General features: G+C 39.6%; 1 protein-coding gene across 1 annotated transcript in view; it reads right to left on the bottom strand.

The window, feature by feature from the left end:
• Nucleotides 1-2,085: 2,085 nt before the first annotated feature.
• LOC104410238 (multidrug resistance-associated protein 4-like) overlaps nucleotides 2,086-20,254 on the bottom strand; it is a 64,121-nt gene continuing 45,952 nt past the window's right edge. Inside the window, exons 11-12 of the mRNA XM_010020348.1 lie at nucleotides 7,770-7,904; nucleotides 2,086-2,958 (exon numbers count right to left, since the gene is read on the bottom strand). Of these exons, the coding sequence (XP_010018650.1) occupies nucleotides 2,851-2,958; nucleotides 7,770-7,904 (243 nt within the window). The 3' untranslated portion in view covers nucleotides 2,086-2,850. The remainder of the gene's footprint in view (nucleotides 2,959-7,769; nucleotides 7,905-20,254) is intronic.

The raw sequence follows: 20,254 nt of genomic DNA, 5'->3' as shown, positions 1-20,254 counted from the left end.
CATTTTTGTGCACATTCAAAAAGCTACAGGATGAAATTAATTCTAGCTTAGAGACTGATAGCTAGATCTGTCAGGGTCTCATACCAGTGAGTCTGCAGCAGCCAGCGTTTTGGAGCTCTGCTCTGAAATATAACTTACCATAGATTCATTTCAGAGCTGAAATGAACTAAAACTGTAATTATACCCTTGGTTTACACATGCATATCTCATTGGTTCTGATAAAAAAATATAAACTCAAGGTATATGGCCAGGAGAACGTACTGTTCTCTAAGAGTATTTAAAAGTCTCAGTGTATTATACATCACACTTACTCTCTTGTTAGAAGTAACTACTTGGAATAAAAATAACTCATTACTGCAAAACGCAGTTAGACTCTGGATATGCCCACACTGCTCAATAAAAAAGGTAAACAAATGAGCTCAAGCACCAGACTCCATTAAGTGTCTACACTATCTTACTGGTCAGCCCACCCTAGCTCTCTTTTGGACCACTTCAGCCAGGTCTCTCCATGGCAAAGCTTGAGCACAGTTTGGACATGGTTCACACCATAGGTCCTTCCAAAAAGGCAGTTACAGACAAGACCATGCAAGGCTAAACTTTCTTCATGCCACAGAGTCTCCCAGCATTATCCTATGTGACTTTATGCAGTCAAAACATTTCTCTACATCTTCACATACCTCTGCAATACAAACATCACTCTACTGAGCCGCAGAATAGCTCTATTCTTATGTCAGGCTATTTGAATAGAAAAGGAAACCACAATGAAACACACTAGATAAGCCTATTAAGTGGACAGCATGAACCTGGAGAAGACCAAGGGCCAAGTGATACAGAAAAAGTGGATGTGGCAGCACTGCTTACACGAGACAATCTGCTACATGGCTCTGGGGACACGTAGCTGTCCCTGACCATCTGCTATTTAGCACTGGATGCAGTACAAGCCTCATGCTGCACATCACTGCATGAAGTTCAGTACCACTGATCTTGGTGGGATTTACTGCAGCATAAGGTACTACACAATGCACAAGAAGTGCTAGAACCTGCCAAGGCTAGGGACAAGAGCCTTTCATTTTGTAACTTCCTGCTAACAGAAGAGGATGCTACCAGCCAAACCAGATGCCTGATGTTTGTTTCCCCCACCCACAAGGGGAAGCTGGCTGGTAGCCCTGCAGGTAGTAAGTGGTCTTCCCTCTCTCCCTGGATTTCACAGCGGGACAGCAAGCCTCACCACAGGGGAACGAGGATTCTGCCTTTCGCCACTGGGCTGACTCGTGAGTAGGACATCCTTCTAGATTAGCACTTGTACTGAGGCACAGAGACTTTGGCCTCAATTTACTTCTTGACAAGGAGAGTAATTTTGTATTTGGATCAGTTACTTGCTGGTAGAACTGCTTGAAACGAGAAACATTCGTGTTTGCCTTACTTTCAGACCACCGGGTGAACACTGAGCAAGTTAACATTCGTCTTTCTTACAAAGATAATAGCAAGCATCTCCAGTAGGTTTTAAAAAGCACAGTATTTTCCATGTCCCAAAGAGAACTGTTGCCTTTTAGTCTCTTCTGTGCCCTTTAAACAGTTAAGATGAACAGATTTATTTTCTACTGGACCTCAAAGAGCAGGTATCTCACTAAACATGAAAAAATCTGAAGCAGCACAGCACTCGCTGGTTTTTTTCTTTTTAAGCATGGGAACAGTGCCTTTGTTTGCTGAATCAGGATGTAACTTATGAATACCAAACCTCCCTCTCCCACTGCATTCCTCTCGCTATCAGCAACAGCCATTCAAAACTACAGGTTGTACTTTCCTACCTCTTCTAGTAGGATGGTAACTTCAAACAGCTCAAGTTCAACAGAACCCCGATGCAAAACTTTAAATATACTAAGGTTACATATTTTTAACACAGAGTTAATGAATTTGTTGTGAACCCTGCAGTTACAGCTTGGCTTGAAGGCACAAATATTAAGGCACAATAAATGCAAATAATGTATACATTTCAATGTGTTGTGTTGAAGATAACTTTGTACTGCATGGTATTTAGGTATAATGACATGTCATTCAAACATTTCCTCAAGTTATTTTAATACCTTTTTTTCTTTGATAACCTGGATAAAAAGAGGAATATATGTTAAATTATTTAAATATCCTTTCAGTGCAAATGTGGTGATTTTCTTCTAAAGTACGGAAGATTGAGATTTGATTTTTCAGCATTTGGATTTTAGCAAAATAAAACTTAATATTTACATTCATCTTGAACAGTATTATTTGAATCATTTATCAAAAAATAAGTATAAAGTAATTTTTGCTATCAAAAGGAAAAAGTATTTTTGGCTTGTTCAATCCTTTTTCTACCAACCTACATAGCTACTTATGACAGGAAGAAAGACAGCTGCACTAGACAACTAAGTTGTACATTACCAAATCTGCTGTTTAGACATAGCTGTCATGCTAAAGTGACACTGAAAATATTTAGTTTTGTTTGCTCTCAAAATATTTCCGAAAAAGGACACATTCCAATTTTTTAGTAAGCTCCAAATACACACCCTAGACTTGTCAGGTGTCCTGCACCTGTTTAAATAAAAGAGATCTCTACCACATAACTTTCAAATAAAAACCCAGTCTGCCTAATTTCCTTAGCAATACAAGCAGAATTAGTTGGAAAGGAAAACATATTGCACTGAAATTAAAGAGGGAAAGTAAAAATGTTCTTCTCAGTATTAAATACGAAGGATGTCCAGTGCAAAGAATCGCCCCCCCTCCCTTTCCTCTCCCGCTGACACTTGCAAACACTGTCACTGAGTTTAGATGATCTAAGGTTTACATTCTATGGAAAACAGTTTCGGGTATCAGGAATCACAGTGCAGTTTCGTTTATGCATAATCCTGAGGAAGGATCCAAGGAGGAGTCCGTGGCAAGCTGACCGTTCTGAACAACTTCAGGGTAATTCTTGCTGAAGTACACCTAGGAAAATATCAGATCCTGTGAGTAACTATGCATCAAACACCTTTTTAATTTCAAATAAAATTTCTGGAGATAAATGCATGTCCTTAAGGAATCCCATAAGGAACTTCAGGTTAGTGGCATTCAGTAACTCTGCATCACCGGAAAATTAGTAAAATTGTTATATGATCTTCCATTATAACAAAGCATGAGAAAAATCCCACACAACCTGTAGATCTGCTCAAATTCTGGTAATTCAGATAAATAGATATGTTTTATCACTTTACATTAAACTGATAAGTAAAATCATTTTACTAGCTCAAAACATGAAGATAAATTAAAAACAGGATGACAAAGAAGCAGTGAAATCTTGCGTCTGCACAAGGGTTTCTCATTTTCACACATAAAATGAACACAATGGATTTGGATGTTAATATCAGGTTGTAATCCCTATATTTTACAAACTATGATTGACAACCATTGAAACTTCAAGGTATATGTATGAAATATCCCAGCGTTTAATTTGTGCTGCAGAGCAGTTATAGGGCCTATAGAAATGTGATCTCTGGATAGTGAACCACAATAATGAAAGAAGAAGCAAAAGCTTTAACAATGACTCAACCAAGCAACTTCTCTAAAATGTAAGATGATACCAAATAATAGGACAGTTCTTTGCCAAGCCTTTGAGTTCCTGAATTCTACCAATTTCTAGCTCAACTAGAAGAGATACAGGTTTCCTGATAAATGTATAATCAGAACATAAAGGAAATGAAATGCTGTCAAGTTTCACTGTTCCACAATCATCAGTTTTTAGTAGCTGTATCATATCTCTGTTCCTTGACAGATGCGCATAACAAAATGAAATAATGTCAAGACTTCTGTGCTCTTATCTAAAAATGTGTTTGGGTGAAAAAGGACTTCAAATGCAATTTTTTCAAAGAGGAATGTGAAAAGTTTTGTTTGAGTCTTTAAAAACAGAAAATACACTATCTTTCTGAAGCTGACACGTGTCACGAGTTAGGTCTCACAGTCAGACTGCTTTGACTATGGCTTATGAAACATTTCTCCAATTTATAGTTGAGAGTGTTGTCAACAAAGTTCAGTTAGTTTGATAATAATGTCCTTTTCATATGTATGAATACATGTCTAAGACACGTGGGATAAAAAAGAAATAAGTCATTCTATAAACACATTCTTGTAAATACCACTGTCGTCTTTTGTGCACACACGCTAGTGCAGGATATATGCATCGTTTCAACTCTCAAAGAATATTAAGGTCTGATTTGAATCAACAAAGGAACTGGAAGTCCTGTTAAAAGGCATTCCTCAGTAACCAGCCACGATCGGATGCAACTGAGGAAAGTTAATCAGGCGCCTGCCCGCACACACACTGCAGAGACAGCAGCCTCAGTTGTGTATTCCCATCCTGTTCCTGGTTTAAAACATAAAACTTTGGCATACTTTTAGTGCAGCTTTTGAATGGGATTTTTTTTTTTTTTTTAATGGAAAGTTAATAGAAAACCTTGGCACATTACTAGAGATGTAATGAAACGGCAGCTGCTTTTCAACTGTCTCATTGCAATTCCTCCCCTGAGCCCAATCCCTCAAGATATTAAATGCCCAAGCCTTTATACAAGTCTCTTCCACTGCCAACAGAGCTGCAACCTTTTTAAAAGTAATCACTGAGGTGAGATAACACCTAGTATTTTAATATTTACACATCTGTCATAGCTTTAAAATAAAATAAAATAACCCTTATTTTTCCCTCTAAGTACTCAAAAAACTGACTGACAGAAAACCAGCCCTATCCTGATGCCACTGAAGCTTGCGGAAAAGCCTCTCTCAATGCTGCCAAGAGCATAGAGAACACACCAACTTTTGTTTACCTGAATAATTGAGCGAGGTTTTTTTGCTTTTTAACTGTTTGGTGACTGTTTCCCACTTTCCCATGGGATTTTTTGTTAACAGCTTCTTGTAAACTGATCAGATAGAAACACGGTCTCATTATGCCAAGCGTAACTCCACTGCAGTCAGGCTCACAGGCTAGTTAATACGTACTCGGCAGTCTCCAGTTTGAGCTGTGCCTGCGTTGCTTTCTTTGACAGTTGCACAAAAAAAGGGGATACTGAGTGACCAAGAAAGACACATGAATAGCAGCGTTGGATCAACTCAGAAGCCTGAGCTGAGGTTCCAGCAATAGCTCTATCTTGCAATGCTTGGCTAAGATGCCCTCAAGATTCTTCTTGAAAATTAGGTTTCTTCGAACATGTCCAAGCAGTCTTCCAGTTTAAGACGTGCAGCCCCCTTCACTGATACTTAAAGGACAAATGCAGAATCCATACTGTTCCAGGAAATGCATTTAAGGTCTCACCTTACTGAAAGAAGCTCTTGGTACAAGTTCATTCTGCGCAAGATCCAGGCTCAAAATGCAATAAATCAAATAAACATTGCCAAAGCATGGCCACATTCCAAACCATTATACTTAGCAACCCACTGTAATGCCTTTTGAAAAATATGTATATATGTCATATTACCATTTCTTTTTATGTGCAACATGCTGTTTTTCAACAGCAGAAAAAAAGCTGTTCTTCATAAAAACAGTTCTTAGTAACCACAGGAGGAATGTATGAGACCAAAAGCAATACATGTAACAGACTTACTAGCGTTAAAAGAAAAGCCATTGGAATTAGCTCTTCTGACTAAGCAACTTCTCTGAAAGTATGCATGAAGCACAAGGGACAGCAATAACAAAAACCTCGAAATAATGTCCAAGTTCTTCAAACAGAAAGAACTGTCTGTGCTTCTGGGTAGCTGCTGACTGGAGATAGTCTCTTGATTCCCATATTTTTGGGCTGAGTGTGGATAGGAACCATGCTTTGCATTCTTGGCAGATGCTAAAGCTTGTATCTGCCTTCTAGCCTGGGAGTTAGCAAACCTTTTCATCAAACCACATTTCAGCAGAGACTGGTTCCTGGATCTCTTCCCTTCCTGTACAAAATCACATAACATTGATGTGGGAACTGCAGATGACTATATGGGCAAGTAACATCAGGCAATTATTTTTATATATTTTGAATTATCTTTGAATGCAATTGTGCAATTGAGAAGGGCTGCAGGGAAGGAAGAAGAGACAGCATGACATGGCTATATCTCTAAAGATGACAGCTGGACAACCTCACCTCTTGCCGGTCCAACGATCAAGCCTTAGGAAGCTGCCCTTCACAGACAAACACTGGTCAATGAATTTGAAGTTATCCTTTTAAACATCATTTACATAAGGTCCAAACTGCCATACACATACCATAAAAAACATGACTAACTCATTCTTTTCTAGTAATGAAATATAAGAAGCTACATTGCAGCAATGGAGGAGGACAGCAGGACTCATTACACAGCCTAATTAAGGACAAAGCTGTTTCCTCAGTTCTGCAGTTAGTGCCACACTTTAATTTATAGTGTATGCTCTTAGCCAGAAAGCTTCACTTGAAAAACTCTTTAAAAAAAAGAAAATCAGGTTTCAGCAGCTCTAGAAAAATTTCTAAGGATATGAACAGGCACAGAAACCTCTTCCCGAATCTTCAAAAAGTCCAGTAAAATAGCATCCAGACACAGGCACGCAGCCTTCCCGACAGCACCATTTTTCATTTTCCTCCAACTTACTGGAAATGTAACTATTTTTACTAGGAAATAGCCAAGCACCTGATACTTTGTTTCCTGTCTTTATGTGTTGCTTCCCATCCACTGGTCTCCTCAAACAGTTTTGAGTTTGCGTTCCACTAGCTCTGCTCCACACATCCAGCAACTTGAAGAGAGGAAACCACAAGGACTAGAGATATGCCTTTGCCTCTTCCCTTGAAAAGGCTCTCTTAGGTTGCTACATGCCTCACTTACATGTTGAAAGTAAAGTTACATGACTATGGAGCCAGTCTCTGCCAAACTGAGCACTGCCAGTCTCAACTAAAGCAGTTCTGAAACTTCATTGACACTGAGAAGTAAAACCTTGCTCTGGACATCCTGTGTGGCAAATTAGCAAGAAAAAAAGAAATCAAGCCAAGAGCTAGTCATCAATCACAGGTCACTATTTTATCATCTTATCTCTGCTTCAGCTTTCCATCTGAAAAGTGGAGATGATACGAGACCTCAAAGGCATATTATGAAAGTTAATCCATTGATGTTTCTTAAACACTTTGATTGCCAGAGGAATGCTCACAATTACATTCATAATTCTGTACTCAAGAGTAGGATTTGAATAGTAAGCAGTAAATCAGGCACAGAGCCTTGTAGGGAACAAGGAGGCAACAAAACATTCACAGCTGTTTCTTAATTGAGCTCTGCTCATCCTATGTGCACAACAGAGCAAGGGTACAAGAACGATGTAAGAGAAAGCACAAAAGTAAGAGCGTGTTCCCACCCCAGAGGCCATAATATAATGCACATGCTGAACCTCGAACTAAAACTTGATGGGCCCTTTCAAACAATATAGAAATAACAGATAAATACTGGACTTTGCAGCCCTAACATTTTTTGGGGCCAGTTTTTCCAAGACCAGCGCCCAGCACAAGTGAGTATGTCATATACTATTTACACTTACTGTTTTGTGTACATACAGAAGGATGCAAGAAATGCAAACAGACTGTAAACTCAGGGTATATAAATACACTTATCATTTGGAAGTCTGTGTGTATCCCACTAAAAAAAGCATGGAAAATGACGGCTTTGCCTTTCAAAGCCAACAGATTCTTTGGTGCAAAGCTTATTATAACACTGAACATGCAAACTTGAGATAAACAATCTGCAGAGACAAACTTAATTATCCCTTCTTCTAAAATTACCCGTTTTGCTGTTTCAATCAGAGAAGCCGCTTCAGTCTTGCCCACTTGTTGCACCATTTTGTAAAACAAGCCATCTTGTTCTTGCAGCAAAATGTAAGGTTCGCCATATTCTTTCAGTCTTCCTGCATCTAAAACCTGTTAAATCAGAAGAAACCAATGTATTAACATAAGAAATTCAAAACCTAATGTTAGAGACTGCAAGCAAGGGGGGAATGTATGCACTTCAAGTGCTAAGGTGAATTTTGCATCCTGAAAATGAAATATGTCCTCTTCAAACCAGCACAGCACTTTCTCAGTTTATAGACCTGTTGTACGATTTTAGAGTGCCCTACAGCCATTCCACCTATAGGAATCCAATGCAAAGTTATGCAGAATATGGAAATACAATGTTTGTGAAGCCAACAAAGCAGATTATAAGATTCATTGTGTAAGAAAGAAACAAAGGCCTAAAATGGGCTCTGAAGTAAACACCTGTGGGTAAAAACCACGCAATAACCACCAAGACGGTTAAGGAAGAATAAATAGGTCTTTTGGATTAGAGGAGGTGAAGATGTAATTAAAGAAAATGAGGGTGTTGCTCAAAAGATAAACAATTTATTGCATCAGTTTTTGCCAACTACATATTACAAAGAAACTTACCCTGAACCTATTGTTTCTACATAAAAAAAGATGAGATGCCACCAAGGACATAGGTACCCAAAAGACAGGAAGGGAGAAGGAAAAAAATAACAGAGAAACTAAAAAGGCATTAAGTCAGTAAGCCACAGGGGATATATACAGTCAAAAATATTAGAAAAAATTAAGAATAAGCTGACTGAACCCCTAAGAAAATATTCTTACAGTAGTGACTCTATTTAAGGACTACACGGTGGTGAATGTTGCACTTACACGTTGAAAAGCCTTACGGGATTCATTCAGGGAACTTTTAGACTAGCATATATATTTTGAGGTAAGACAGCAATTTAGTTTAAATAATCATTAAAACACAAGAAGACACACAGATCACAGGTAGAATTTGTTCTCCGCAGTTTCAGGAAACGTAAATTGTATCTCACAAATCTGATACAATTCTTAATGCAACATAAGAAAAATAAAGAAGAAATGGTTTATATGGATTTCCAGAAAGGCATTTGGTGTAACTAGACAGCTGTGTTAGAAGGGATAAAAATTTCTCAAGAACCTGGACAGAAAACGGAGATTAGAAATAAACTACATTTTTCTTTGTGGAAAGCTGAACAGGTAGGAACTGGTGGGAATCACATTGTTCTGGCATACACGGTAGCTACGTATGTGTTAGTCATTAGAAAAAGGAGTTACCAGAAAAGCTACAAACCTGCAAATGACACAAAAATGTGCAGGTAAGTCTAGACCAGAGGAGATTCAGATACACTTAACTAACCTAAGAGAGTAAGAAACATAGTAGCAGGAAAAAGTCAATATTGACAAATGCAATGCACTCGAATACTTAACTGGCTTATAAATTAATGGTATTTACTCAAGAAAGAGATTTGGGTATCAGTCTACAAGTTCACTACTTTAGTCCATGTGCTGGAGCAGTTGTGTAAAAAACAGAAAAAAAGAAAAAGTATTTATGTGAGAAACCAGTGTAATTCAGAAAGTATTTTTGTTCTTATAGAGATAAAAAACTGAATACACATGGCACACTATTGAAAAAGATATTGCCACAACAGAGGGACTTCAAGGACTCATAACCCTAGCCATGACTATGGTCTACATACTTAAAAGAAAAAAAAAAAGATCTAAAAAACTAGAGCTGTTGATTTCAGGAAAGAAATTAGTAAAAGGGATTATGAGGACAACTTCCAAAATTACAAAAATAGTCTGCAAACGTCTGTTTGAAAGAAGAAACTCCAATAAGTTTGGAGACAAATTCAAAGCCTTGTGAGGAAACTATCAATCCTGCATGTTGCCTGTGTGAGTCCTTGAAACAAAACATCCCCATGGCCATGGGGATCTCCAGGTGGCCTGGTCCCCTGTTAACAACAAAACCTGCAGCGAAGCAGGACAGTTGAGCCCATCCCTTCACCTGCACTGGTGTGAAAAATCACACGCACGATCGCATTCGACTCAAGTTTGACACCAGGGACCCAGTACTGCGGGAAAGGCGCCTGCTCCTTCTCCTACGGTTCAGTTAAGTACGTAGCATTCGAATGGAAAATAACTCCGCCAACAGCAGCAGCATAATTTAATCTCATTTTATAAATTGTACGCACAGAAACCTATGAGGAGTTACCTTCTATTTTTAAAAGCTTGTATCTTAGAGCACCCAACTTACACCATGATTTTCCTTTGCAAACCATTTCCAGCACTGTTTGGTATACAGCTGAAGTCCAGTACTGTTTAGTACATAGCTGAAGAAAGTGCTCATGGGAAAATTTGAAAATATCATCACAGAATCACAGAATGGTCTGTGTTGGCAGTGACCTTAAAGCTCATCTAGTTCCAACCCTCTGCGATGCGCAGGGACACCTGCCACTAGACCAGGTTGCTCAAGCCCCATCCAGCCTGGCCTTGAACACTGCCAGGGATGGGGCAACCACAGCTTCTTTGGGCAACCTGTGTCAGTGTCTCACAATACACAACAGACACAGTATTTCACCTGCAAAGGTATACTTGCACACATGTTAATTTTTCAGTGTACTTAATCCTATCCTATATAATGTGAATATTCAAGGATTAATGGCAACTTTAATTGCAATCTTTTAAATACTCCAGTATATCACAGTTAAGGACAGCTTCCTTAAAAATGCAATAAATTAATTTACCATATACAGTTCAACATAAGCATTAAACAGGATGTTTCTGGTGCCTTGAATAAGTATTTTTCAGCGTAGCATTAGATTATGCAACCACTCCTTAAGAAAGAAAACAAAAAAGCATCCGCATTAAATGTGTCTCTCACAAGTAAAAAAATTACAATAGAAAAAGCAAAGGGTTTTTGAAAATCTATATTACTGTGTATTAGAATTTTAGCATCCATTTTGCAAATATGTGAAACAACCACAAACATGGACAATCATTCTGCTCCAGAGAACCTGGGGAAAAAAAGGAAAAATTATTTTTCCTTGACAAGTTCTAAACAGCCAAGTCCAGAAGATGAGCAGATAGAGCGAGTGATTTGGGGCTAGAAATTATTAATCTGCTCATATCCTTTCTTGATGAATAAAACCAAACTTGTGTTTTGAAAATAGACAGAACAAAACACAGGGAAAGCAAACTGTGTTCCTTTAAAAAAAAAAAAAAACTGAAATGAAAAAAGAAGAATGAAACTGAACAGACAACACCATTCCAACAAGTCAGGAATACTCCATAATCCCTATTCACCAAGGAAAAACACTGTTTCTATTAACTGCTGTCATCTATGAGACAATGGAGAAAATGCAAGCTGATTCACTCGGTAGTTATACATTTATATACTTATACATTTATTAAAAAGCGCTTAGACAAAGAGATAGGTACTCTTCTTTGAAGAAATATGTGCTGATAAAATTTAAATAAATAAATAGGTACTTTGGCTAAGGCTTTGCATACTCTTACTCACTGACTCCAAGCCAAATTAAAATCATTGGGACTTCAAAAAGCCAGCTAATCATTCAGGAAAGGTGGAATCTGGTGTTTACCAGCCACATATTTTCTGATCAACCTGCATGCAACGCTTATCACTGCACAATATGACCGAATTGAACCCAGATGCGTTCCAAGGCAGTTGTACCAGTGGAACTTGATACAGAAAAGCCAGAGAAGCTTGTAGCTGGCGAAATCAGATGGTCAGGGTGATTACTGAGGACACATGCAGGAGCACGTGACTCTGAATCAGACTGGGATTTCGTTATAGGCTTTAACACTCATACTGAGAGGGGGATTTTGGTCAAATCATTCAACTTTCCAGCTCCTCGGTCTGACTCTTTGTAAAACACACCAAATAAAGACTCGCAATCATTCTGTGGGAGTTAACTGCCTGTGAAATACTTAGACAGCCCAGAGTAGAATAAAAACAAACACAAAAAAGCTATATAAAGCCAAAGTAGTCAGTCATACATAAACCAGAGCCAGATTCGCCTGCAGTGGCAGCTTCTTTTACCTCGTTTGAACTGTTGTTGCCTTTGTAGCCACATCCTTATGACTTCAACAGGATTTTCACATGTTGAAGAGTAACTCCAACAGTACAAAATTTACAAAACTGACAAAATGGGGGGGTGGGGGGGAAGGGGGAGGAAAAGGGCATGCAGAAAAATTCTTATTCAATGGAAATTGCTCATATCCTTGCATGAGGTGAAACTGCTCTTTACTTACAGCTATCCACATTATCCTTACTCAAGCAGAACTAATCATACATCTTAAATTCAAACAGGGCTCAGATACTACTTTCTTGAGTAAAACCCTCTCCTGTCACTTAATTCTACTCTACCTAATGTTTCATCCTAGTTGAATAGGCTGGGGCAGTCAGTGCCTGCTTATCGCAGCTGTGATCTTTTCAGAAGGATAAGTGCCATGTTGGGTAGAAGGCAACACAGTTTTGAACAGTACTTTGTTTGACATAGAGGCACAAAATACCATAGAAGGAGCGAGATTAAAAACATGGCAGGGAAGGACAGAGAAACAGAAAAGCAGCATTTGAATTTGCCTAACCTGCAAAGACAAATGTGAAAATGGAGTATTAGCCATTTAAATGTGTTTACGTTAACTCTAGCTAGCCCAGAAAGACTATTTGGCTATGCCAGAAAAATGTTGCTGAACTAAATTTGTGTAAGACTTGGCAACTATAAAATAGTTGTTCATTTTGCCTCTTATCTACCCTACCAGGGTCTACCTCCACTCTGCCTGGGCTCCCTCCTTCCTCAGCCCAAACTTTGCATTATTTTATTCCATAGCCTCATAGTTTAATGTATCAACAATGACAAAAAAAGCAGGGGAGGGAAGACAAAAAGGAAAACATAAAATGGTGAAAAAGAAAACAGAGATCCATTTCACAAAGAGAGAAACGAGACAATGAACGACAAGGATACTACATCAAGATAGTCCAGTTTCCAGTAGAGACTTCACAAGCAGCACCTTTTCTCCCTGATAATTCCTGCAACTAATCTGTATGGTTCTGTTGCACAGGACTTAGGCAAAGCACACATTCATTTTGTAAGTGAATTTAAGGTCTTCTTTGTGGATTAATGTAAGCAAAATAAATGTCATTATCCACAGAAAGAACATGTACCCTTAAAAATGCTGTAACAAATACCATGTATTTATGGCTATCCATAGACACAAAAAATGAAGTTCTAAATCCTGTGTTTTCTAACTTTCAGCAACAGAAACAGACAAAACAGGAGAACAATAGCTATAAAACATTCTGAGAAAAAAAAAAAAAGCAGTCCAAGGTTGGAAGTGTCCAACAACAGAGGAGGGGGGCATGGGAATTTATTTCAATTATTACTGAGAAATGACTAGTATTCCTATTCACATTCACCTTCACCATAAAGCCAGAGGGAAAACAGGACATTTAAGAGTGGATCATAAATGTTTCTATTTCCTATTTAAAAGGAAAATAATTCAAGCAAATTATCTCCTAGGGAATACATCTGATTTAATTTAGACTTGGAGAAGACGTCACCAAACAGTAAAATTATTATTAAAGTTCAAAACTCTGCCAGAAGTACAACTTTGAAGAATGTTTTCCTCAGAGAGCATACATCAAGATGATCTCCAATAAAGTCCTGGGAAGAGCAGAATATTCAGGAGATGCTTCTGGTTACATCATATTATAAAGAATATATTTACCTAAGACAATACATATTTGTGGGAAAGAGATGACAGCCTGTGCTCCAGTTGGCATTGAGCTCAGATACAAGCATGTCTCTTCTGTCTCTTACATCTCATCATAGTTTGTCAAAACAGATCAGAAACATGTACCTACTTCTCTGAAGAATCATTCATAAGTACCCACCTATCTAAACAGGTGTGTGAGCACTGAAGGACATTGAAAAGGCTGCAAACATAACTCAGGAATCATTTTAAAGGTGTCCTTCCCCACACCCCTTTTTTTTTTTCTTTTTCAGTGGTGGGGCTTTGTTTGGCTGTCTTCTGGTTTTTTATTTCTTTTCATTCCTCATGTTTAATCTAAGCATTGCCCAAGCTTCCTCAGGGTTCCTATACAAATTACTCTACCAGTGATTCCAGACAAATTTGGTGCCAAGTGTACGTAATGTACTTTTCATATATCACATGTACATACAAAGCAGAGAACACTTGGGCATTTACCTTCTTATAATCCGAATGATTATTTTCAGTCTTTCCAAATACCTCATCTCAGCAGAGCTTAACTTTGTTGTAACAATGCCAAATCTGCCACTGGTCCCTGGGATTTGCCATGCACCCCCTGCTCACCTTCCCCTGCTTCACAGGGGGAACTTTGGTCATTTTGTTCTGTAACCAGAAACAGAGAATTTCTTTAAACTGAAATTACTCTTGAGATGTAACTTTGGGAAAATCGAGCATGCAACACTGCCTGAAAAATGTTTCACATATGAGTTATCTTTACTTTTCTTCCAGGGGCTTAAAATTCTACCTTCTTTTTCTCCATCTGATGGCATGCCACAGTAAGCTGGCTGGAATGTTGTGGGGAAAAAATATCAATTATATATGTAGTAATGAGTCTTACTCTACTGATAATCATTCCATAGTAATTCCTCCTGTATCTTGTTGGAGGGAAGAAGCGTGTTAGCTAGCCACTGCAGGTATCTCTTGTATTGTTCAGTTTCCTCACCTCAAAACATCTGATATACCAGTGCAAGTTCTACCTTTGCCTTAGAGAGTATAAAGGGACCTCATGCCAGCTCTTACCAACAGCAGTTAATGCTGACAAAACTCTCCCTTGGTCAATCAGTAATGACTGTTTCCATCACAGTAAAGCCACATTTCTCAATTGGGATTGCAGAATAGCTCAAATGTGGCCCTGACACGATAAAAGATACACTTTGGTTTCAGAAATTCTACTCTCTAATAAGGCTTTTGAGGGTCTTACAAAGTTAAATAAGCTACAAGGATATTATACTTTTCAAGACGTTAAGGAATGTTGTTGCAAATGACTAGGTATGTCTCTTGTTTATCAGTTTTGGATGCCAATGAACTTGTGGCTCAGCTGCCACGCACACAGTTTCACCTTATCAGAAACTCTCTGTTCAAAGCATCAACCACCAGCAAGTCCTGTGCTAATTTGTATTTAAACAGTAATATATTATTTCTGAGAGAGGAAAAAAAATCATTCTCCACAGATGTATTAGTAGAATGGTTTGGGCTGGAAGGGACATTAAAGATCATCTAGTTCCACCGCCCCCCGCCACAGGCAGGGAACCCCCTGTTTCCAACCCCTGCCACAGTGCCCCTGACACCTTCCACTAGACCAGGTTGCTCCAAGCCCATGTGTCCAACCTGGCCTCGAACACTGCCAGGGATGGGGCAGCCACAGCTTCTCTGGGCAGCCTGTGCCAGTGCCCCACCACCCTCACAGTGAAGAATTTCTTCCTAATATTCTAATCTAAATCTCCCCTCTGTCAGTTTAAAGCCATTCCCCCTTGTCCTATCTCCACAGGCCCTTGTAAAAAGTCCCTCTGCAGATTTCCTGTAGGCCCCCTTTAGGTACTGGAAGCTGCTCTAGAGCCCCCACAGAGCCTTCTCTTATCCATGCTGAACAAGCCCAACTCTCTCAGCCTCTGTTCATTGTAGAGGTGCTCCATCCCTCTGAGCACCTTTGTGGCCCTCCTCTGGACTCACTCAAGCAGGTCCATGTCCAACTGTCCTGTCCTTATACTGATGGAAACACATTCACACACTAATGCCTGACAGAATGAGAGATCAAGGTTCATCAAACATTGGCTTCATTTCCTGCAGTAATTCAAATCCAGCTCTTCATTTGAATGCTCCCAGCTGAAGTACTACTGCAATAATCAGTTGTTTTATTTAGGCAAAAGAAGAATCTTGTTGGGCAGCCCTCTTCAGATGGGAGCAGCTTTTAAGAACTCAAAGGTGCCAATGTTTTGGAGAGATGTGGCTTAAAACTGGCAAAGAGAATCAACAATCCTAGTGTCTTTTCAAGCTCATTGTGATTTTGACTCATTGTAAAGACACCTGGGCCAGGTGTGATATTCAGGTTGAATAAATAGAAATAAATTTAGTTCTAATATTCCCTAGTCCGTATTTTCAAGACAGCAGCTTAGTCAAAAAAGGAATTTTATTAGTGTTTGTTCCTTTTGAATAATGACAGCAGGTGTACAAATATGAATGTATCTACTTTACCATTGATTACTGGTTTCAGACCCACAGATACTTTAAGGTACCTGTGAAGAATTAGGTACCCAGTTTCTAAAATTTGGCTTTCATTTGGATGCCAGAGAGGGACTAGTCATCAGGGACTGCAGCGACAGGACAACAGGTGATGAGTTCAAACTTAAACAAGGGAAGTTCAGGTTGGATATAGGGATAAAGTTCTTTACTGTGAGGTTGGTGAGGTACTGGAGCAGGTTGCCCAAGGAAGCTGTGAATGCTCCATCCCTGGCAGCATTCAAAGCCAGGCTGGACAGAGCCTTGAGCGAGAGAGTCTAGTGTGAGGCGTTCCTTCCAAGGCAAGGGGGTTGAAATTAGATGATCTTAAGGTCCTTTCCAACCCAAACTATTCTATGATTCAAGCTACTACAATCCATTAAGTTCCTTTAAATTCTTTTAACAGAACAGATTTAAATAGCGCAAGTATAATATACAATAATATTTTTCTATGCCCTGAACACTGGGCTAATACAAGGTCAAAAACCCTTTCAGCTCTGTGTTAAAGAACAAAAAAAAAAAAGCCAAACCATTTTATACCCTTGCTGTTCTCCCACTTCAGAGTTTTGAAGGTCTGAACAACAGTTCTGAATGCAAACCTAATTATTTCTACTCTTCACAATGTTTCATGTTTTGCCATCCCAGGTTCCAGAAAAATGTATGGTCTTGTCAACTGACCTCTCTTAGCTATCTTATGCACTTGAGGGCCTGTATCTGTCAACAGGTAGCTCTCCATCAAGAAAACAGTCCTACACATACATACTTGAGAGAGTCAACACTAGAATTAACACACACAGTCTTCACAAAGAACTGGTCAACAACTAGGACTACACGTTTCTGTATGTCGTGACTTACATAATCCCCCCTAAACAGAATGTGTAAGATTTACTGTAAAATATACTCATTTTTCAGCAGCAATATTTAAGTAAGTGGCAAAAAAAAGCTACCAAAGGAAGAGCCAATAGACCACAGCACTTAACAGCTTTAAGTCTGTATTGCTAATTTAAGTGCACTACCACCACCTTCCTACATTCTCCACAACTCCATCTGAAGCTGGGCCACAGCAGCAAAAGCTCACATGAATGTTTCAGTAGGTCAGCTGTGGCTCCCCACTCCTTCAAGAGCTCTGCTTCTCACTGGGCTCCATTCGGACTCCCTCACACTGATTCTCCCTCTAGCTCCATGACTCTTGCATTTCTGGCAGCACAAGGCTTCAAAAGGAAGGGTGGAGACTGGCCTTAACCTGATTGCTGTGTGTACACTGGTGGGTACGGCACCTTCCAGGGAACAGGGAGCACTGCATCCAGACCTCCTCAGACAGAAGACAATATAGAACGCATATTCCCACAATTCCTGGAAGAATGCCGTCATCCCCATGCTAAGGAAGGGCAGCACTGCCATCACTATCGTGTTTGCTTAGGGATCTGATAACACCATTGCCCCATCTCCAACTGGATGGACGGACAGTAAGGTGTAATACTGGGTCTGATACCAGAACTCCATACAGAGACAAGCACTCAGACCCTGTTTACTGCATAGCATTTTCTGTCTAGCAGTAGGTGACTCCCCTTTCACCATGCAAACTGCCTGGATCTCTCCCCAGCGTTTTCCATTTGGTTTCAAGATGTTTACACCTCCTCTTGGTGGACTGATTGCCCTGCTGAAGATAGATGTCTACAGTGCATGACACACGGTGCCTGATTTATGAGGCTTAGATGTTCCACCACGGTAAACGTAATGTCAGAAACATGAGAGCAACTGAACAAGGGAGGCTTACCGGAAAGATGTGGGAAGTCATTCTCTACTGACCAAAAAAACAACTCAAGCCTGGCTGTGAAGTACATTGTATTGTTACCCTGAATATTACTCATTTCAGAATGTAACCACAACAGGTTTTCCCATAAATAAATCAAATCTCTTCCCGTGATTCTCTTCATCAAAAACTTCCTATTTGAATGTCAGTTTTTAATTACTAGATCAAGTTCTGCTTGCATAAAGAGTTTCCATTTCAAAGAGGTATTGCACTGATAGGAAAAGTCTCTGTGGAGAAACATCCTCATCATTGGAAAACGCACAAGTTTTGACTGCTCTGTGGCTTTCCTACAGAAATACCATGGCATAGCATATAGAGCAAACAACTGCCATCAGGCTCTTGCCAGATGCATATACTTAATTTGCTACTGATCCACTATGTTGCTGGATGAGCCTCAACTTCTGTATGCTTCTGTTTCCCCTTACAGTTTCTAAGAAGTATTCCTCAAGCTGGAGAAGGAAGCAGATAGGAGGGGGAGGAGTGGGTGATGGGGATTTTATGAGATACCACTGGAAGTCTTGGGCGTGGTGCCTCCTGGCTGCAGAGGCAATTTATGTAAAAGGCCCTTGCCCTCTAAGGTGAGGACAGGACAGAGAAGCAGCTGTTGTGGCGGTGGGGAAGCTACATGGAATGAGATGCCAGTGAAACAAGACTGAGATGAGGTTCTGCCAGGATTTGCCACCACAAAAGAGGCATCTTCAGCATTTACACCATCCTCCCCTTCTGCTAGGGGGAGCAGGGTGGCTGCTTGTGCCAAAGAGCTAAAAACGGGTACTGCTAGCACACCTTATGGGAGGAGTTACAACCCGAGTTCTCAAACTAATGAAAAAGGAATGAGAAGATGTCCTATGAGACACTGGAGCAGCACAGAGGGAAGGTGGGGGGGGAGGGAAGGAGTTTGAAAACCGCTGGATTATAATTTTATGGTAGTATTATTTGATGGTCTGACTTAACAAGTCTTTCCAACTTTGGTTCCAAAGATTGTATGGATACTTCCCTATCTCACCCAGGTGTTTGAAGTTTAATTAATTAATGTTTATAAAGAGCGTTACAATTTCCAGATGAAAGGTCCTATGCAAGTGCAATGCAGTATTACTCATTGAGGTGATTGGGTTAGAGAGTATCACGTTACACAATACAGCTCTTCCCTCAATGATTTTAAGCGTTTGAAGTTCTGATAAAATGTGTTTATCACTAACATAGATATAATGGAAATACTCTTAAGGCGTGACCTGGATTATGAAACCAGAGGTATGGTTTTGGGAATGGAACAAACGAGAATTAAAACAACTCCTGAGGCCAGATTTGTCTACAGTTGTATAAAATGTATTCTGTTCTTCCTTTTTTTTTCCTCTTCCAGTAGGCTTTTCTTCTCTTTTAAAATAGAACCAGTTATTACGATGGGTGTGAGCAGACATGCAACAGTTCACGTTCAGTTCCTATTTCCATACTCATCCAACTTGATATTTTCTCATGTCTTTCTCAAAATTATTTTCTGTTCTGTTTTTTGTTTTGTTTTTTTTTTTTCTTTAATGTTTGGATTAAACATAAAGTTGAATAATTTCTTTTTGGAAAGTTCTGTTTTAGCCAGAAATTAAACTGAATTAAATCAAAAACTTGTGTACAACACCAAACCTGAGATTACAGTCAATACACTTAAGATAGGGTTGACATGTCACATGGTTTAGTGCGAGGTGTCCCTGCCCATGGCAAAGGGTTGGAACTATATGATCTTAAGGTCCTTTCCAACCCTAATCATTCTATGATTCCACGACATTCAAAGCTATTTCGACCTAGACAGGCTAAAAGAATAGGTCAGCATGAACTTCATGACACTCAGCAATGACAGACAGAAGCAAAATCCTGATCTGGAATTGACTGACCCCCTGCATCAGTACCAGTTGGGGATTAACTGCCTGGGCATCCGCTGTGCTGAAAAGGAGGTGGGGTCCTGGTGTTGACTAAGTTAACAAGTCAAGCAGTCTGCCATGGGTAAACAGGAGGGCAGATCAAGGAAATTGCTTTATTCAGTGCTCATCAGATCAGATCTGGAATATGGTGACCAGTTTTGATCCCTCAATACAAGAAAGATGAGGGTAAATTGAAGCAAGTTTGAAAGAGTGACAGCAGTGTGGACAGTGGACTGGAGCACTTGACCTATGAGGAGAGGCTGACAGAGCAGGGCTTTTTCATCCTGGAGAACAGATGGCTTCAGGGGACTTTAACAGCAATCTTCCCATACCTACAAGGAACTTACTGACAGGACAAAAGCAGGGTCTTTAGTGAAATACACAGCGGAAAATGAGAAACAACTGCCATAAACTGAAGGGAGGCTTCAACTGGG

This window comes from Nestor notabilis, unplaced genomic scaffold, assembly GCF_000696875.1.
Source record: "Nestor notabilis isolate BGI_N333 unplaced genomic scaffold, ASM69687v1 scaffold4488, whole genome shotgun sequence".
NCBI lineage: Eukaryota > Metazoa > Chordata > Aves > Psittaciformes > Psittacidae > Nestor > Nestor notabilis.
Note: the sequence above shows the minus strand (reverse complement) of the source record. Positions and strands in the feature narration are given on the sequence as shown.